This window comes from Asterias amurensis, chromosome 3 (assembly GCF_032118995.1).
Source record: "Asterias amurensis chromosome 3, ASM3211899v1".
Lineage (NCBI taxonomy): Eukaryota > Metazoa > Echinodermata > Asteroidea > Forcipulatida > Asteriidae > Asterias > Asterias amurensis.
The window spans coordinates 8394746-8414761 of record NC_092650.1 but is presented as its reverse complement, the minus strand read 5'-3'; the positions used below and the strand labels follow the sequence as shown (position 1 = coordinate 8414761).

Below are 20016 nucleotides of genomic sequence, written 5' to 3'. Positions count from 1 at the left end.
AAGTAATTTAGTGGTGGGGCCCAGGTTTTGTGTGGACTGCCCTTCTGACAACTAAAAGCAAATTTCAGTAATTTGTGCCTGAGCAATAAGGAGCTTTGATGTTTCTGTTTGGGTCCTTAATAGCTGATGAACAGGTACCTGGTCATTCTCTGCTTATTTATTCTGCTGACCTGGGCTCAATTATGTAGAGCGGGTTAAACAGTATATTGAGCTTAATACCAATTTTGTTGCTGCATGGATACAAATGAGAAACAGTCAAAAAACAATAACATGGTATTTCATGATGGGTAAAATCATTTGCACAAATTACATTTTTGGGTGGTAAGCATTTTTAGATGCTTAAAAACAGCTGGAGGAAATTAACCCAATGGATGCCAAGTAGTTTAGTTTTTCAGCAGCTACGTGTACATGTAAGTTAGTTCTGTAAAAAACGGTGTAAATTTTGTTTTAGAAACATTATAAGAACTCTTAAAGACACTAGACACTAAACTGGACACTTGGTAATTGTCAGGACCAGTCTTCTCACCTGGTGTATCTCAACTTATGCATAAAATAACAAACCTGTGAAAATTTGAGCTCAATTGGTCGTCGAAGTTGTGAGAGGAAAGAACAAACACATTTGTCACACAAAGTTGTGTGCATTCAGATGCTTGATTTTGAGGTATCAAAATCAAATTTGTGGAAAGTTACTTCTTTCTCGAAACTATGTTACTTCAGAAGGAGCCAGTTCTCACAATGTTTTATACAGTCAACAGGTTCCCATTACTTGTTACCAAGTAAGGTTTTATGCTAGTAATTCTTTTTAGTTATTACCAATAGTGTCCATTTAACTTACATGTACTTGGTAACAAGCAATGGGGAGCTGTTGATAGTATAAAACACTGTGTGAGAAACGGCTCCCTCGGAAGTAACGTAGTTTTTGAGAAAGAAGTAATTTTCCACTAAAATATTTGAGTTTGATTTTGAGACCTTAGAATTAGATTTTGAGGTTTTACATAGGCCTACGTGTAGAATGAAATCTGTTTTTCTTTTGTGCAGAATCTATGACTATTTCAGTCAATTAAAATGTTACACTACATCACGCTATTCTCTGCCCCAAGCGTGACTGACCATATTTAGTGCTGGGCGAATAGTGAAATTTTGTTATTCGGATACCGCTGGCCAACTATCCGAAATTAACCGGATATTCGAATAGTTTTTCGCCGCTAAAAAAACAAAAAAACAAAACAAAAAAAAAACTTTTTTTTTTGCCGCTAGAGGGCGCTGTTCGTTTGTGAATTAGATCTTATGGGTGGATTGATATTAGTTTTAGACAGTGTCACTCGTTCATTCATAAAAATGACCGGATCTAATTTAAAGATGGCGATTTGCTTTTTCTTTTGATCGTGATTGACTCTACATGAAGGAAAACTTTTGTAATCTTTGAACAAATTACGTCAGAAATGTCATTGTTTTAACTCTGTTTTTTTAATGCTGTTTTATGCTGTCTTAATAGAAGTTTCATAAGGATTCAGACAAAACATTCATATCAGTTGTCGCCCGACATCCGCGGATATTCGGATATTAAAGAATATCTGGTTACTCGGTTGTAATTACAGAATTATCCGGTTTGTAAATAGTTATTCGCGCCCTATGCGGATATCCGGTTAAGAAAAAAAAGGCATTCGCGGTTACGGATAGGAAAACCTATTCGCCATTAACCGGATATTCGAATAATTCGCCCAGGCCTAACCATAATACAATGTAGCAGTAATACATAATATAAACGTACATTGTACAAATGTTGAAATGAGCTACACATGTAAGATTTAATTTGATTTGGTGAAACATGTACGTACATTAGTTTCTTTGCAGTTGCACTGAAATGAGCTAAGATTTGATTTTTAAGTAATGTACACGAAGCTACATTAACCGTCTGCCAACAGTCTGCCATCTTGGGAGTCACATTCCACGAAAATTATTTCATCTTCATCTTATCATGCTTAATTTGTTGCTATTAAATTATTGTGCAATTAGGTATGACAGGTAATGTACTTAACATACACTGTAGGGTAGTACAGGGGGAAGCTGAGTGCCAAGATGAACATGTATCATGGTTGATAACAGTAGAATACATGTAATTGTGTCCATACCTGACCATTATATCATGTAGGGGGGTGCATCTCTGAAAAACAGTTATTTTATGATAAACGGAAATATCTCTATTTTGAAATTATATAAGCCTTTGTGTTCGTATACAAAAAAACACCCACTATTAGTCACTAGGAGTATGTCATACATGAACAATGTTTATTTGCATTGGGATGTCATCCAGCCGCCATTTTAGAGGTACATTAGACTGATGATGAAACAATAGAAACGCACAGATTTAAACGAGTAACGCAAAGGACTCAGGCCAATGAGCAGCCTCCTTTTGACATCTTATGCGAGGGCGCCTGACTCAAATTATTTGCAAAAGGTCTTAGAATTTTTCCAATTGTGTGTAGCGTAATCTATGAACACTGATGAACACTGCATGTGGCAGACATTTGTCCATGTGATGTTGTTAGTTAATTTATACTTCCACTAACCGTCTAGCAATCATTCAAACTGTCAACCTAGGGAGCCAACATAGAAACTAATCAGTTACCATGGTTACAGAGAGAAACCATACTTAGTAACACAATTCATACACTGTAGTTCATAGATTGCAGTTAATCATGAAACATTTGTAATTTATAGTTTGATCTTACTGTGGATGGAATGATTTATCTCTGCAATATTTTGCATGTTGTACATGCCGCAAATCATTTTGACTGAGCATGTTTTGTGCACACCGAATGCTGCGATTGGGTAGAGATCTTTGATTAGCAACCGATATGTTTTGAGTAGCATTGTTGCTATGCTATACAAGGGAAATTGTGTGAATAACTAACCAGCCTTAATGTTTTTCAAAAACACAAAGCAAAATATTTGTTAGGGGCAGGTTACAGTTTATGTTTTTGACATTATTTTTGTTGTTTATTTTTTTTCTTGGGGGATTGCTCTTTATTTTAATGATTAAATTAGTTCGCTTGACGACATTCTGTTTTGTTTTTGTTTGTTTTTCACATATTTTGTTGCTTTTGTAATTTCTGGTACCTGATTGTTATTCTTATTTTTCTGTATAGTATTAGAATGTTTTTAAAAGCTTGGATGCATAAATAAATATGTAAATAAATCAATAAATAATTAAACAAATAAAGACATAAATGAAAAAATAACTGAAACCGATTGTGGAATAGTTATTTTAGATATTTTGTATGCATGTAAATGTGTGCTCCGTGTGTGCTTACATACTACCATGTATGGCTTGCCAATCCAAGATGGTCCCTACATAGCTAAACTGTTGTACAAATCTGTAGCCAGGGTTGTTTGTGTTCAACACTCTCCATAACATGATAAAGTGTTTGTAGATAAACTAGTATACAGATACCAAAAGTACACTGATACCAGTGTTTCCTGTTGATCAGTTGATGGGAAATAAACTGGAAACCCATTATGACGTACATTGTGTTTTGCAATGTATTCTTTGAAATCTATCAATAGTGAACCAGTACATGTAGGCCTTAAACATCTGTTTAAAAAGTCACGACACAAACACTACTACATGTGTGCATCTGCTTCCTGATTTTAAAGGACCCTGTATGTTGACTTGATTTACTTACTGACAGTTTCACTTCAGGCACACTTTGTGCAATTGATGTGAAACCAACAAGGGTGTCATACATTAAACCGATATCTACATGTAAGACTTTAAAGCCATTGGACCCTTTCGGTACAGAAAAAAAAAAAAAAGTTCACAGATTTACAAATAACTTACAGGGTTTACAGAAAGTAGTGGTGAAATACTTCTCTTGAAGTATTGTTCCATGAAATGCTTTACTTTTTGAGAAAACATTAAAACAATATCAATTCTCGTTAAAATTACGGATTTATTTTAAAGGAACACGTTGCCTTGGATCGGACGAGTTGATCAAAACAAAAGCGTTTGTAACCGTTTTTTATAAAATGCATATGGTTGGAAAGATGTTTTAAAAGTAGAATACAATGATCCGCACAAGTTTGTCTCGAAATTGCGTTGTTTTCCTTCTACTGTGCGAACTAACATGGTCGGCCATTTATGGGAGTCAAAATTTTGACCCCCATAAATGGCCGACGTGTTAGTCGACGAGTTAAAAGGAAAACCACGCAATTTTGAGGCATGTTTGTGTGGATCATTGTATTCTACTTTTACAACATCTTTCTACCCATATGCATTTTATAAAAAACGGTTACAAACGCTTTTCAAAGACCAACTCGACCGATCCAAGGCAACGTGTTCCTTTAAACACATGTCATGACACGGCGAAATGCGCGGATACAAGGGTGGTTTTTCCTGTTATTTTCTCCCGACTCCGATGACCGATTAAGCCCAAATTTTCACAGGTTTGTTATTTGATATAGAAGTTGTGATACACGAAGTGTGGGCCTTGGACAATACTGTTTACCGAAAGGGTCCAATGGCTTTAAAGTATGATGTACAGTATAATGATATCCACTCATTTTCATAGTCCTTTTGAACGTATGGAAAAAGGTCTCTTACTTTAAAGCGGTGTATTAGGTCCATTTAATTGATATTCTTCGAGAGCGAAATTTGAAATTAAGTAGGCCTACGTTAACTGGTGGATATCAACAACACATGATTTTGTTATATTCCAAAAAGGAATTTTTGTCAAACTCAAAGGCAAAATATAATGCTGTTATTGAGTATCATTGCAATTTAGGAAATTATTGCACAAGAACTTTTTTAGTTCATTCCTGAATTGCAATAGTACATGAAATAAAACATCTTTCGATGTTTTAGGATGAGCTGACCACCACTCCAACATCATGCTCATCAGAATAAGACAACTAACTTCCCTAACCTATCGATTGTACAAGCAGAGAAGCTATCATTTGTCTAGTTGAAAAATAATTATCAGACTCAAGTCAACATTCGAACATAATTTGTTTTTGTTCAAGATATATTAACAGCAAGGCATTATTCTACTAAAAACACCAGACCACTGGAGTTGTCCGGCTGTCAGTGTATGGTCTGAGTATACAATTACTTGCCTCTGGCTTGCAGTTCAGTTTACAGTATCTTCCATACTGCCCATCATGCAAAACTGGACCAAATTGTACATTGGTGCAGGGCATAATGATAATTAGTTGCGATAATCGTAACCCTCCTCCCGACGGCCGCCCAGGAGGAGGGTTACGATTATCGCAACTAAATGATAATGTGTGGTGAAGATGTTTTCAACTAGTGGTTTACCCAACTAGGCCTGGTTCTTGATAATTTTACCGAGACTAAGTCAGGGTAAATTGTCAAGAACCAGGCCTCGGCAGGTTTTCATGTAAACCACTAGTTGAAAACAGATTCAACACATATTGATTCCCATTCATAAATAACTTTTCGATCAAACAACATCAACACTTTTGGGTCAAAAAGTAAAATAAATGCAAAAATTACAATTGTTCAATGATTTCTTTCAACACAACACACCTCCAGCTATGAAATGGTAAGGCCCTCGGGTAAACAACTCCTTATAAGGAGATTGCTGTGCGTGTCGCGCGTATCGCGTGATGTGGCACAACTGTTCCAATTGCTCTCGACCAATCTGAATGAAGAAACTGTTTCGCTCACAACCGGTCATAAACACTGGTCATAATCAAAGGTTTAAACACCCCCACGTGACGCGCTCTCCATCAATAGGAATAGCGAAACTGTCTGAGGTATTTATGAATAGTAAATTAATCACTTGTTTTTGTGTGTGTGATTATTTCCAGCCCACAGGTTTCATGGAATACCCTCTCCCCTACTGCAGCATCACAGACATCCACCCTTTGACTCGCTGGGAAGCTGGACAGAGTGCTTGCTTGCGGATTGTTCTGCATACTGGCTCCTTACTGCTGCAGGTACATACATCAATTAAATAATTAAGTAGGATTTGAAACTTTGCATGGTGGAAATACGATATAGAAAGGTTTGCGGTAACACCATGTAATGACTTTCTCTAAATGAGTTGGGGTCGTTCTGAAAAGAACCGTTGGTTTCAACTCGACATTTCGATCAGTATGCTCTTCTTCTGGATTTCAACTCGACATTTCGATCAGTATGCTCTTATCGTCTTCTGGAGAATTCTTCAGAAGACGATCATAGCAATCTGATCGAAATATCGAGTTGAAACCAACGGTTCTTTTCAGAATGACCCCAACTCATTAGAGATAGTCATTACATGGTGTTACCGCAAACCTTTCTATAACTAAATAATTGTAAAGCGCCTTCACATCAAGATCAAAGGGTTGAAAAGAGCAAAACCAATGGAACTATAACTACAACAAACTAGAGATTTTTTAACAATGTCAAAGAGTTACAATTTCTGATGTGCACTGTTTTGTCTAATCCTTATTAAGACAGCATAAAACAGCATTAAACAGCATAATCAAGTATTTAACTATGCTCACTGTGTAAAGAGTTAAAACAATGACATTTCCGACGTATTTTGTTCAAAGATTATGAAAGTTACATAGAGTCAATAACGATATCAAAAGAAAAAGCAAATTGGCATCTTTAAATTAGATCCGGTTATTTTTATGAATGAACTGAATGACACTGTCTAAAACTAATATCAATCCACCGTACGCACGACCACAAATGACAGCGCCCTCTCTCGGCAAAGAAAATGAGAAAAAAGCGCCCTCTAGTGGCGGGAAAAATACTTGAATATCCGGTTAATTTTGTATAGTTGGCCAGTGGTTAATCGAATACCAAATTTCACTACTCGCCCAGCACTAGATGCAATTTACATTGGCTTATTTCAGTTGTAGCAATTAAAATAAGCCACAGTGTGTTGGGGCGGACCCTATTTTCTCGACTTCAGACAGCTAATCTAGATGGAAATAATGATAACTATCTTATGTGGATTTTTTTGTTTAAATTGCCCTTTGGTCGATTAATAATAATAATAATAATAATACATAGCTTTGAGTTTAGAACTGTCCATAAATATCCAGTCGTTTGTAGTATGCATGAACATCAAGCAGAAGATGTGAAGTAGGTTGCTTTGGACACGGTTTACAAAGCTTTGCATATTGTAAAGACATCATGACCATCAATATCCTGATGTAATTCCCATTAAGGGTGAATGTAGATTCACTGACACACTTTCTAGGGCTGCATCTTGATAAAGGGATGCTGTGTAGAATATATACATGAAATCAGGAATGACATTTAGCCAGAACTTGGAATGAGGAGTCTCTATTTACACTCAATTAAAACACAGGAGGCTAAAGTTGTTCCTCTAACTTTACATGTACTTTAAGTGGTGTCAATTAATTACTTGCTGCCTATTTTGTCATTAAATAGATGTTAGTTTTGCATCATGGACAAAGAAAATGGTTTGTTATTACCCAGCTAACCGCTGATTTCACAATGACTAGAATAAATATTGTCGTCTAGTTACTGAATCACAACTTCTTGATTTGTGCAATTCATACATGTAATCATAGACGTTAAACCAATGTTTGTATGAGAGAGATTGGCTGTTGCCAGCTTGGTGTTTATATCCCCTTGTGGGAGTTTGTCGAGTTCCTTTGATGGGAAGATCATCTAAAAACAAACAAACAAACTGATGTTGCACTGTATACTCGGTACTTTCCTGGGTTCCGTGAATAAATATTTTGTTGTCATGTTTGTTACAAAGACCCCGACATTAGTAATAATTAGATAACAATATACATCAAATTTCAGATTTTACCTCTGATAAACATTCATGCAAACTAATTATATCAGTTTTTATATCATTTGGTTTCCAAGTTTTGTGAAAAATGAGACCTAACTCGAAAAGGTTAACCCATGATTGGAGCCATACATCTTGTTTACAACAGATAAATTTATGTAATACTGGTCATTTTTAAAAAAACTTTTCTAACAACTTTACGTGCTTAGAACTTATATTTATTTTCTCTGCACTCTTTTACAGGGAGCCAACTTGTACATTCGTGACCAGTGGCTTCATTCCATGCAATGGAAGCGCGCAATCCACAGGTTCAAGAAACTGCTGTGCAATACTACAAGACCCGATGTCTTCATGAAAGAAGTCAAGGTACCATACTACTGTCAACTCTGTGTCTTTTTTTTCCTAACTTAGCGTCGGGCTCTGGTTATTTTTTTCCTTTCAGTTTTGAAACTGATAGTCAATGAACTTTCAGTTTGAAACTAATTATTTTGTCTTTTATTGATTAACTATAACCCTTCATGTATATTGTACAAATCAACGAACATTCTCTTTTGCCACCACAAACCAGCGCATGAGCAATAGTGGCCCCAAGTTGACCCACAATCCAACAGCATTCTGGGCTTGGCTTGAGACACAGCATGTTGTTTTTCAAAGTGCCCATTTTTTCATGAGACAGGAAACTGAACCCACAAAAATAATAGTTAGTTATCATCATGAAAGTGTGGTTTCACTTCACCAGTTATTGTGTAGTGATGACCCATTTTACCCAAAGGGGAGATTAATGTGTTGAGACTGATTCAGAAATGTCAAAGGATTAAGTGAATAATTGTTGGAACCATAATAAATGGGCAGCTACATTTTACAATTTCAGAAAGCTTGTACAGCGTCTCCTTGAACATTGTACACTAGTTTGTTCTGTGGTGATGGCTTAATCCTTTCTCTATGCATTTATCCTATCGTCAATATGTAATCTTTAAAAAGTGATGTGTTCAGGGCCCAATTTCATGGCTCTACTTACCGTAAGCACAGAATCAGCGCTTACGGAAGCAGGGAATTCTGTGCTTACGGCAAGCGTATTTCACGGGTTAGCTGCGAATTTTGCCTTCTGCACGTGCGTACTCCGCGTTACTATAGGCATTCTACGCTTACAAGGCTAGCGCAGAAATTCAGCGCTTGCACGTAAGCGGGGAATCGGGATCGTAAGCGTAGAATTCAACGGTAAGCAGAGCCATGAAATTGGGCCCTGATGTGTTCATCATATACTATAGGATGGGAATGATTGAGTACTTTAACAAAATATATACAATTTGTTTTCTTTCTTTTAAAATGTATTTAAAAATACATTTTATTGAAGAAACACAAGAGTATGAGTGAAATAATAAAAGCAAATATTTTTCATATAAAGAAGGTAATAGATCACTTTTCCTTAGCATACTTACGGGAGACTAAAACTAAAGTGGGTCACCAAGTGAACCTTAGATATGTGACGGGGGTTGTAGTGCCACTTGATGTCATCATGGAGGTAGTTTCTACTCCATGATGTCATGGTGATAGATGCAAGTAAGCCTTAATCCTATGCTAATATGAGGAGAGGATGTAGGTCTGTGTGATGCAGACCTTCGTTTATAGAAATACAAGGAGATCTTTTAATCGCTCTCCTGAGAATACTCAGGAGCTCAATTTGAGCTTCTTAAATTGTCCAGGAGCTCAATTTGTTTGACTAGCAATATTATACAATATGTACTCAGATTATGATTACTAAAATAGTTGGGTCGGACGTGAAACATGTTGTTTGAACTATAAAAACAGTACACAAATAAAATTTACAGACAAAACACAAATAAAACAACCCTGGTCCCACTCCCCCTATTTTAAGGTTTTTATATTTAATGTTTCCTTTTTTCTAAAATGTTTTCACATTTGCGTTTAAAGCATTAGAAAATACACATTTTCTTACGAGAAAAGACGTCGTTGATTAATTGTTGATCTAGTACACGTCTAGTGACACGTCGAGTCTTGTCTCAATGTGTTTATTGCTTGTTCGCGTAGATTTCACCAATAGAGGGCGTTGAATCTCACGCTATTGCATTATTCCAAAACGACCTCTAGCGTTCAATGTTTCTTTTATTTTATTGTCACACGGAAAGTAACAACGACTACAGGCAAGAAATCTGCTTTTGTTACATGAAATTTACAGACCTCGGAACGGTTGCTTTTTGGGGCTTATTTTCTGTGATGAAGGAGCGCTGTCGACAGACCCAGAAGCGTGGTAGGAGCGCGAGCGCGATCGCGCTCCTCAAAAACAAAGGTCTGGGGATGTAAGGACAATAATCTCACTCTGTTCCTCATCTTTGTAGGTTGGGTCATAATACATGTGCATGTTGTACATTGGGTTTTGTCAGCATAATCTATCAAGACAGACACATTAAAAGCCACCTGTGAAAGTTTGCCCTTGGCAAAATGAAAATGACCTTGCCCTCCAAAAGTTTGGCGCATGTATTTAAACATCCTTAAATAATCGCATTACGCGAACTTTCACATTAGCCAGTAATAAATTAATCAATATGTAATGACTGTAGTGTAAGGAATTCAAAATCTGGTGTTTCTGATCAGCAGAGTGTGGGTTCGAATCCGAAGCTGTGACACTTGTGTCCTTTAAAAGCAAGACACTTAACCATTGCTGACGTAAAGCCGTTGGTCCCATGTGTTGCGTAACGCATGTAAAAGAACCCAGTGCACTTATCGAAAAGAGAAGGCGTTTGCCCCGGTGTTCCTGGCTGTGGCTGCTGTATGCACGGTAGCACCTTGTTAACCCTTATAAGGTGCTAACTAATTGGGTCTCTTTCTGAAAGTATGTATACATACTCAGCGCCTTGAGTACCTTGTTTGGTAGATACGTGTACGTGCGCTATATAAGACTTCGTTATTATTATTATTATCTTCTTTTTTATATGGACCATTTGTAAGTGTGAAATTCGGACCCTGACAGTGAAAGCTAAATTGTTTATTATACTTTATAGTTTTCTATAGAGGTAACTGCCATGATATCATAAACAGCCAATGCCTTTCAACTAAATCGAGGTAGAAGATTTCCAGGATCAAACTGAGCATTGATGACTGACGTCAACAACCACTTAGATATTTAAGAGTCAGTTCAGGTAAATAATTGACATAGTTGCTCACGGTCAAAAAATGAATTTTTTTTATACTTTGTTGGTGGAAGGGCCTTGGGGGGCAAGTAAACAAAATTGCATTTTCAATTCTATATATAGCCCGTTGCCATGGTTACGGCTCATTTTGTTTTTTGGCCATTTTAGCCGATTTTGGGGTCTGAAAAACTGGTTTTTAGCTCATATTTACAACTCCACCCCACCAAAATGCAACATTATTTCAAAAAACCTTTTATATCACTACAAAGTATCATCCTTGGCCTTCCTTGAGAAAAAAAATTATTGCTTTAAATATCACCCTTGTGCTATTTTTGCATCATGCATTACAATATGTTTTTAGAACTTGCAAAATCGACATTTTTACCCTATTTTTGGACCCCAAAATGTCAACTTGCCAGGGGTCTCAGAAAATTTTCCTTTCGGCTGTGATTAGGGCCAACATTGGTCTTTCCATATCTGGTGTCAAAAACTTGGGCAATTGTATCCTGTTGTGACAGTACTGCCTCAAAACTTGACTTTTTTCCCCAAAACGTGAAAAATGCCTTTTTAAGGGTCTTTTCACATAATATCGAAATACGTGTCCATGTTAAAAAAAAGGGAATATTTTTCTTATACTTTGTGGATGGTAGGGACTTTGGGTCCAAATAAACAACATTTACATTTCAAATCATAATATAACACGTTGCCATGGTAACAGTTCATTTGTGTTTAGGCCACTTTAGGCCGATCTTGGGGTATGACAAACTGTTTTTTTAGTTAATATTTACAACTCCACCCCAAAAAAACAAAAATATTTCATAAAACCTTTTACATCACTACAAAGTATCATCCTTGGCTTTACTTGAGACAAAAAAATACTGCTATAAATTTCACCCTTGTGCTATTTTTAGAACGTGCATTAGAGTATGTTTTTAGAACTTGCAAAATCAACATTTTTACCATATTTTTTGCCCTCAAAATTTCATTTTTTTCAGGGGTCTCAGAATATTTTTCTTTCGGTTTTGATCAGGGCCAAAATTTGTCTTTTTTATTTCTGGTAAGAAAAACTTGGGCAAGTGTATCCTGATGTTAACAGTACTGTCTCAAAAATAGACTTTTTTCCCCAAACAGAAAAATGCATTTTGACTGAATTGTTTTTTCTTCATATTGAATTTCTAACATTAAAAAGTAATAATTCTATCAATCTCGCAGCTTTTCCTAGGCACTAGTGGATTACCCAACATTGATCAGGAACTGTTGATGACCTTAATTTTACAATTTGCCCGGCCCAGCCCCAATCATATATTTCTTGACATTGCATAAAACAATGTTTTGTGAATAGCGCCTCTTTTTTTGAAAGTGTTCCCTTTCGGTTGTTATTGGTGTTTTCATGTCTTCTGGGTAGAAACACTGTGTTTATTGTATCCTGTTGTGACTGATCATGCCTTATGTATAGTAATTTTTCCAAAAACAATGCATGCTTGTTAAAAAATCTGGCACTGTTTCCATGCCCTTTGAGTAATGAATACAAAGTTTTTATTTAAACATAATGGTATCCAACCAAACCATAACCAATGCTTTGCCACTGAGAGTTCTTGATTTGGCTACTTTACCTATTGTACAGGTATGATTCCCATTGCAAGTAGAGTGCGATGAGCATTCTTTACAAGTTGTCTTTAATACAGGGCCTACTCTCCTTGGTCCCTGCCTGCTACCAAATGTAAAACTTTTCATAGAGATAGAGATCATAAACAATGTAGTTTCTGTGCTTGAGGCAGATGGTTTGGAGCATCCAGTCATGTCCAACACTTATTAAAAACAATGATACTAACGATTTGCAAGATGAGCGTAAGAGATCATTTAAAAGGAACACGTTGCCTGGGATCGGTCAAGTTGGTCTTTGAAATGCGTTTGTAACCGTTTGTTATAAAATGCATGGTTAGAAAGATGTTTTTGAGTGATACTTGTGTGGATCATTATATTCTACTTTTAAAATATCTTTCTAATCATATGCATTTTGTAATAAACGTTTACAAACGCTTTTCAAAGACCAACTCGACCGATCCAAGGCAACGTGTTCCTTTAATGAAACAACATTGAAAGAAGTTGTAAATACTTGCACCTGCTCAACATAAATAAATAAGATGCATTTGCAGTGACAAAAGTCTATTCAGGCTAGTTTGATTATTTTTTCCATTCACTATCTTACTAATTCATAATTATTATATATGTCTCTGAGAACGATCAACAAAAAACATTGTCAAACATTACCTGCTGAATTGTTTATCACGTTAAATAAACCAACTCTTTTGTTGTTTGCAACAGTACAATTGAAAGGAACCCCACCATAGATGGGGGAACTGCTTACAGAAGGCCAAAGCAGGTGAATGGCCATTTAGATACTTTGGATACAGTACTTGCTCACTTTTAGAGCCTCTTTGTTCTGATAGGGATGAAAATGTTTAGTTTGGTACCGGGCAGGGGACCAAGAAGACTGTTATAAGGCCATGTATAGACAAGAATAGTAAAGAATGCTCATCGCACTACTTCTCTTCTTGCAATGTGAATCATACCTGTACATCTAGGTAAAGTAGTCATGACAAAACAAGAACTCTCAGTGGCAAAGCATGGTTATACACTTTTTATTTGTTACTTAAAGAGCATGGAAACAGTGCCATACTTATTTAACAAGCATGCTCGTTTTTGTTTTTTATCAATTCAAACTAAGGGATAACTTCAAAATGCATTTTTATTGTTTTTGGAAAAATTACCATGTTTGAGGCAGAAGTGTCACAGGATACAATAAACCAAAGTGTTTCTCCCCAGCAGACATGCAAACCATAATGATAGCCCAATCACAACAAAAAGGGAAATATTCTGAGAACCACCAAAAAAAAAAGACAGTACAAACTTTCTTGATGTGCAAGGGGAATTAAAAAATGTGACTTTCAAAAAAGAGGCGCTGTTCACAAAACTTTTTTTATTTTATGCAATGTCAAGAAATATGATTGGGCCGGGGCCGGGGTGAGGCCGGGGCGGGGCAAATTATAAGATTTAGGTCATCAACAGGTCCTGATCAATGTTTGGTAATGCACTAAGCCTACAGAGTGCTTATGAAAAGCTGCCAGATTGATGGAATTATTACTAACTTCTTAATGTTATAAATTCAAAATGAAGCAAATATTTCAAAATGCATTTCTCTATGTTTTCGGGGAAAAGGGTCTACTTTTGAGACAGTTCTGTCACATCAGGATACAATTGCCCGAGTTTTTCTTACCAGAAATAAAAAGACATATTTTTGCCCTGATCAAAACCGAATGGAAAATATTCTGAGACCCCTGAAAAAATGAAATTTTGAGGGCAAAAAATATGGTAAAAATGTTGATTTTGCAAGTTCTAAAAACATACTCTAATGCACGTTCTTAAAATAGCACAAGGGTGAAATTTTTAGCAATAATTTTTTTTTCTCAAGTAAAGCCAAGGATGATACTTTGTAGTGATGTAAAAGGTTTTATGAAATATTTTTGTTTTTTGGTGGGGTGGAGTTGTAAATATTAACTAAAAAAAACAGTTTTTCATACCCCAATATCGGCCTAAAGTGGCCTAAACACAAATGAACTGTTACCATGGCAACGTGTTATATTATGATTTGAAATGTAAATGTTGTTTATTTGGACCCCAAGTCCCTACCATCCACAAAGTATAAGAAAAATATTCCTTTTTTTTTAATGTGGACACGTATGTCGATATTATGTGAAAAGACCCTTAAAAAGGCATTTTTCACGTTTTTGGGAAAAAAGTTTAGTTTTGAGGCAGTACTGTCACAACAGGATACAATTGCCCAAGTTTTTGACACCAGATATGGAAAGACCAATGTTGGCCCTAATCACAGCCGAAAGGAAAATTTTCTGAGACCCCTGGCAAATTGACATTTTGGGGTCCAAAAATAGGGTAAAAATGTCGATTTTGCAAGTTCTAAAAACATACTGTAATGCATGATGCAAAAATAGCACAAGGGTGATATTTACAGCAATAATTTTTTTTTCTCAAGGAAGGCCAAGGATGATACTTTGTAGTGATATAAAAGGTTTTTTGAAATAATGTTGCATTTTGGTGGGGTGGAGTTGTAAATATGAGCTAAAAACCAGTTTTTCAGACCCCAAAATCGGCCTAAAATGGCCAAAAAACAAAATGAGCCGTAACCATGGCAACGGGCTATATATAGAATTGAAAATGCAATTTTGTTTACTTGCACCCCAAGGCCCTTCCACCAACAAAGTATAAAAAAAATTCATTTTTTGACCGTGAGCAACTATGTCAATTATTTACCTGAACTGACTCTTAAATGATAAAATTTACATATTTGCAGGAGTATTTACTTATCTTTTGATTGCGCAGGTACTGTAGTGGGGGATGTTGACAACTACTTTAACAGCAAAAGATAATCAAAATCCAACAATTGAAAAAAAACTTGGGATCGACATTTTTTGTCCATTAAAAATGTCAACAATAAGAAACAGGTCAATTAACCAATTTTAAAACAGTTTGAGATACATTCGAAAAAGATACGATGAAAACTTGTTTAAACAAGGATTATTTTGTAACAATGACCGTTTTGATGGCTGGTCAACAATTAGAGTAGTCTGTGTTTCAAATTTCCAGCGACCCCCATTGCAGTCCTCTTGCAATTTTGCCTCCTAAATTATTTCACGGTACGCGCAATTCGTAAATTTTGTGTTCTGCACAACGTTATACTCGTGCGAAATAAATCCATCAAGTACAGTATGTGACGTCAGCCATTTTGGTACACTTAAATATGTGTACAACCTTTTTAAATATCTGACTAGGTCAAAAAGATTATTTTGAAAAGTGACATTTGAGGTTGTTAAATATCAAGAAGATGCCTTAACTGTAAGCTGTCATTGTGTGAATTATTTGGTACTTCTTTGTAAGTAATTGAACTCCCAGCTGACATAAATCTTTGACCGAAGAAATAAACAAACCTAAAACAATGGACAGGAAGATAATCAATGTGAAGGAAGTAGTAACTTGACTTCCGACACTTTGAATCTCGAGTGTCATGACGCTTATGTGCAGGATTCCAAGTCTGTTTAAAGGCATAGGACACTTTGGGTAATTGTCAAAGAACAGTATTCTCACTTGGTGTATCCCAACTGTATGCATACAAATAGCAAATCTGTAAAGATTTGGGTTAAATTGGTCATTGAAGTTGCAAGAGTTAATGAAAGAAAGTCACCCTTGTTGCACAAATTGTGTGGTTTGAGATACAAACATGTACATGTAATAAAAGGCTTATTAGGCCTGAAGTCTTTTTAATTTGAGTGAAAATTACCTTTTTCTCAAAAACTACAATACTTCAGAGGGAGCCATTTCTCACAACTTTTTATACTTTCAACAGTTCTCCAGGGCTTGGTACCAAGTAAGTTGTTATGCTAACAGTTACTTCGAGTAATTCCCAAATAGTGTCCAGTGCCTTTTACCAATTCTAACTCCATGGTTTAAGTGTTTTAACCATGGTTTAAAGGCAGTGGACACTATTGGTAATTGTCAAAGGCTAGCCTTCACAGTTGGTGTATCTCAACATATATGCATAAAATAACTAACCTGTGGAAGTTTCAGCTCAATCGGTCATCGAAGTTGCGAGATAATAATGAATGAAACATAAAACACCCTTGTCACACATAGTTGTGTGCGTTTAGATGGTTGATTTCGAGACCTCAAGTTCTAAATCTGAGGTTTCGAAATCAAATTCTTGAAAAATTACTTCTTTCTCATAAACTATGGCACTTCAGAGGGAGCCGTTTCTCACAATGTTTTATACCATCAACCTCTCCCCAATACTCGTCACCAAGAAAGGTTTTATGCTAATAATTATTTTGAGTAATTAGCAATAGTTTCCATTGCCTTGAATGCAAGTGTAATGGTTGCTTCATGGTTGCTTGAACCTGAACAAGCAGTCCAAATGAATTATGTCTGGCACAATCTGATACCCAGGGTCTGTGATAGTGTGAAACTTGTTGACTAAATTAAAACGTAACCAAAGTCACATTAGCCCCTTTGGGAACATCTCACACTTCACTTCTAATCACTCTCCGCCCCTCCTGTGTCTGCTACAGAAATCAGAAATCGTTCCCTCTTTTTGTCTCCATTCTTGGCTGACAGCTGTTCCACTTAGGTTCTCCCTGTAGCTGTTTGGAATGGACTTAAAGGGACACGTTGCCTTGGATCGGGCGAGTTGGTCTTTGAAAAGTGTTGTAACGGTTAGCCATTAATTGCATTGGTTAGAATATGGTTAGAAGTAGAATATAAATCCACACAAACATGCCTCGAAATTGCATGGCTCTCCTTTTACTTTGAGAACCAACGTGGTCGGCCATTTTTTGGAGTAAAAATGTTGACTACATGAAATGGCCGACCGTGTTAGTTCACGACGTAAAAGGAAAACCATGGAAAACCATGCAATTTCGTAGCACATTTGTGTTGATTATAATATTATTCTACTTTTAAAACACCTTTCTGACCATGTGAATTTTATAACAAACGATTACAAACGCTTTTCATGGACCAACTCGCCCGATCCAAGGCAACGTGTCCCTTTAACCACCAGCTTGCACATGTGCTCCATTTTTTCTGAAATTCCATCAATTCCTAAGAGCCAGTGTGTTTTGGTTTGCACTGGGTGTTTCTGGCTGTACATGACTCACCGAGTGGCGTTATAATACATGTACCTGCACAGTTGACTGTGATCCTCAATAGGATTCTCTGCAGGTTGTCTCTAATTTAGATATAAATTGGATTTAGACTGATAAGTTCACAGGAATGGCACATTGCTGTATATTGAGAAGATTCTTATAAATGCATTAATATTACAATAATACATATTGACTCCATTGAAAGGAGTGCGCTAGTTTTGGGGAAACTATAATCAGTCTGTGCAATAAATCATTACAAAAGGCAATTTAAAGGGAAGGTTCACGTTGGTAATTACTCAAAACAATTGTTAACTTGACTTGGAAACAACCATAGGGGAGCTTATGATAGTATTAAACATTGTGGGAAACAAATCCCTCGGAAGTATTGTAGTTTTTGAGAAAGAGGTAATTTCTCACTCAAATATTAAAAGACTTTAAAGGAACACGTTGCCTTGGATCGGTCGAGTTGGTCTTTGAAAAGCGTTCTGTAAACGTTTGTTATAAAATCGGTATGGTTAGAAAGATGTTGTAAAAGTAGAATACAATGATCTACACAAATATGCCTCGAAATTGCGTGGTTTTTGTTTTACCTCGTCGAAAAACACGGTCGGCCATTTATGGGAGTCAAAAATTTGACTCTCATTAATGGCCGACCGTGTTAGTTCGCGACGTAAAATGAAACCGGTGCAATTTTGAGTGATACTTGTGTGGATCATTGTATTCTACTTTTAAAACATCTTTCTAACCATATACATTTCATAACAATCGGTTTCAAACGCTTTTCGTAGACCAACTCGTCCGATCCAAGGCAACGTGTTCCTTTAAGCCAGAAGTCTTTATATTCCTATCTGAAAGCACTCAAATTCGTCCAACAAAGGTGTTTTTTCTTTCATCATTTTCTCGCAACTTTGATGACCAATTGAGCTTAAATTTTTACAAGCTTGTTATTTTATGCTTGTGTTGGGATACACCAAGTGAGAACACTGGTCTTTGACAGTTACCAAACATGTTCACTGCCTTTAAACAGGGTCTTTTTTTATATGTTATGGAATTAAATTACATCGCTAATTAAAATATTTTATAATTAAAATATATTTTAACTGTTTAGAAATATAAAAACTGAAATTGTGTTTAAAGAATAGGTCTTTTAGTATTTGTTTAATATTTTCAAGATTGTTTACAAACAGAAGATAAAAAGAAGTTTTGGTTTCATAAAAAGTACACTCTTCGCTTGACTTGCTTTGTCGTTTTCTATACACACAAGACTTGCATAGTCTACGTGTAATGTAAGGGTGCGTTCGTTTAGCTTCCCTGGGTCGACCCCGGTCTGCCCCGGTACGTTAAACTTCAATTAAACCGCATTCCCACTGGATCCACAATTGCAAGATCAGAATTGATTGGTTGCAGTTGTTGTTTTATGCATGTAGGGATACACCAAGTGAAAGTACTGGTCTTTGACAAATATTAAAGTTGTCCAGTGCCTTTAATGTTTGGCCTTGGTCTTGATGGGGGTTGGGGTGCAGAGGGTAGTTAATGTTTTCTTATTAAAGGAACACGTTGCCTTGGATCGGACGAGTTGGTCAAAACAAAAGCGTTTGTAACCGTTTTTTATAAAATGCATATGGTTGGAAAGATGTTTTAAAAGTAGAATACAATGATCCACACAAGTTTGTCTCGAAATTGCGTTGTTTTCCTTCTACTGTGCGAACTAACATGGTCGGCCATTTATGGGAGTCAAAATTTTGACCCCCATAAATGGCCGACGTGTTAGTCGACGAGGTAAAAGGAAAACCACGCAATTTCGAGGCATATTTGTGTGGATCATTGTATTCTACTTTTACAACATCTTTCTAACCATATGCATTTTATAAAAAACGGTTACAAACGCTTTTCAAAGACCAACTCGACCGATCCAAGGCAACGTGTTCCTTTAATGCAGAGCACTCAGCCTTGTCCTTTGTCTTGATTGCTTCTCATTACAAATGATTCCGTTGATTTCTTCCATATGTAGGCAATGGTTGAGATGACATTGACCACTTGTGTGCAAGATCAAGATGTTTACCAGGTGCCTCTGGAAATAGTCTCAGATATACTCTCACAGGTTAGTAAGAGAAAGATTGAAAGAGACACACAACCAACACTCCTCATCCCCTAGTTTTATTATCATGCACCTATCATCCACCCCTCTCGTATTCCGCTTACTCCCTCCCTTCCTGTTTTACCCCTTTCACTAAAACATTACAAGTACCGCTATGACATTCTAAACACTCATTCTATTCCCTCCAGAGCTCATGCCAGCTCTCATCATAGGTAGATTGTATATAAATGAAAGGTTTATTCACAATAGCCATCACAACATAAAAACTGAAT

General features: G+C 36.4%; 1 protein-coding gene across 1 annotated transcript in view; it reads left to right on the top strand.

Annotated features, from left to right (window-relative positions):
* LOC139934669 (C-Maf-inducing protein-like) overlaps positions 1–20016 on the top strand; it is a 101207-nt gene that overhangs the window by 9368 nt on the left and 71823 nt on the right. The window contains exons 2-4 of the mRNA XM_071929013.1: positions 5833–5961; positions 8028–8150; positions 19658–19747. Coding sequence (XP_071785114.1) covers positions 5833–5961; positions 8028–8150; positions 19658–19747 — 342 coding nt within the window. The remainder of the gene's footprint in view (positions 1–5832; positions 5962–8027; positions 8151–19657; positions 19748–20016) is intronic.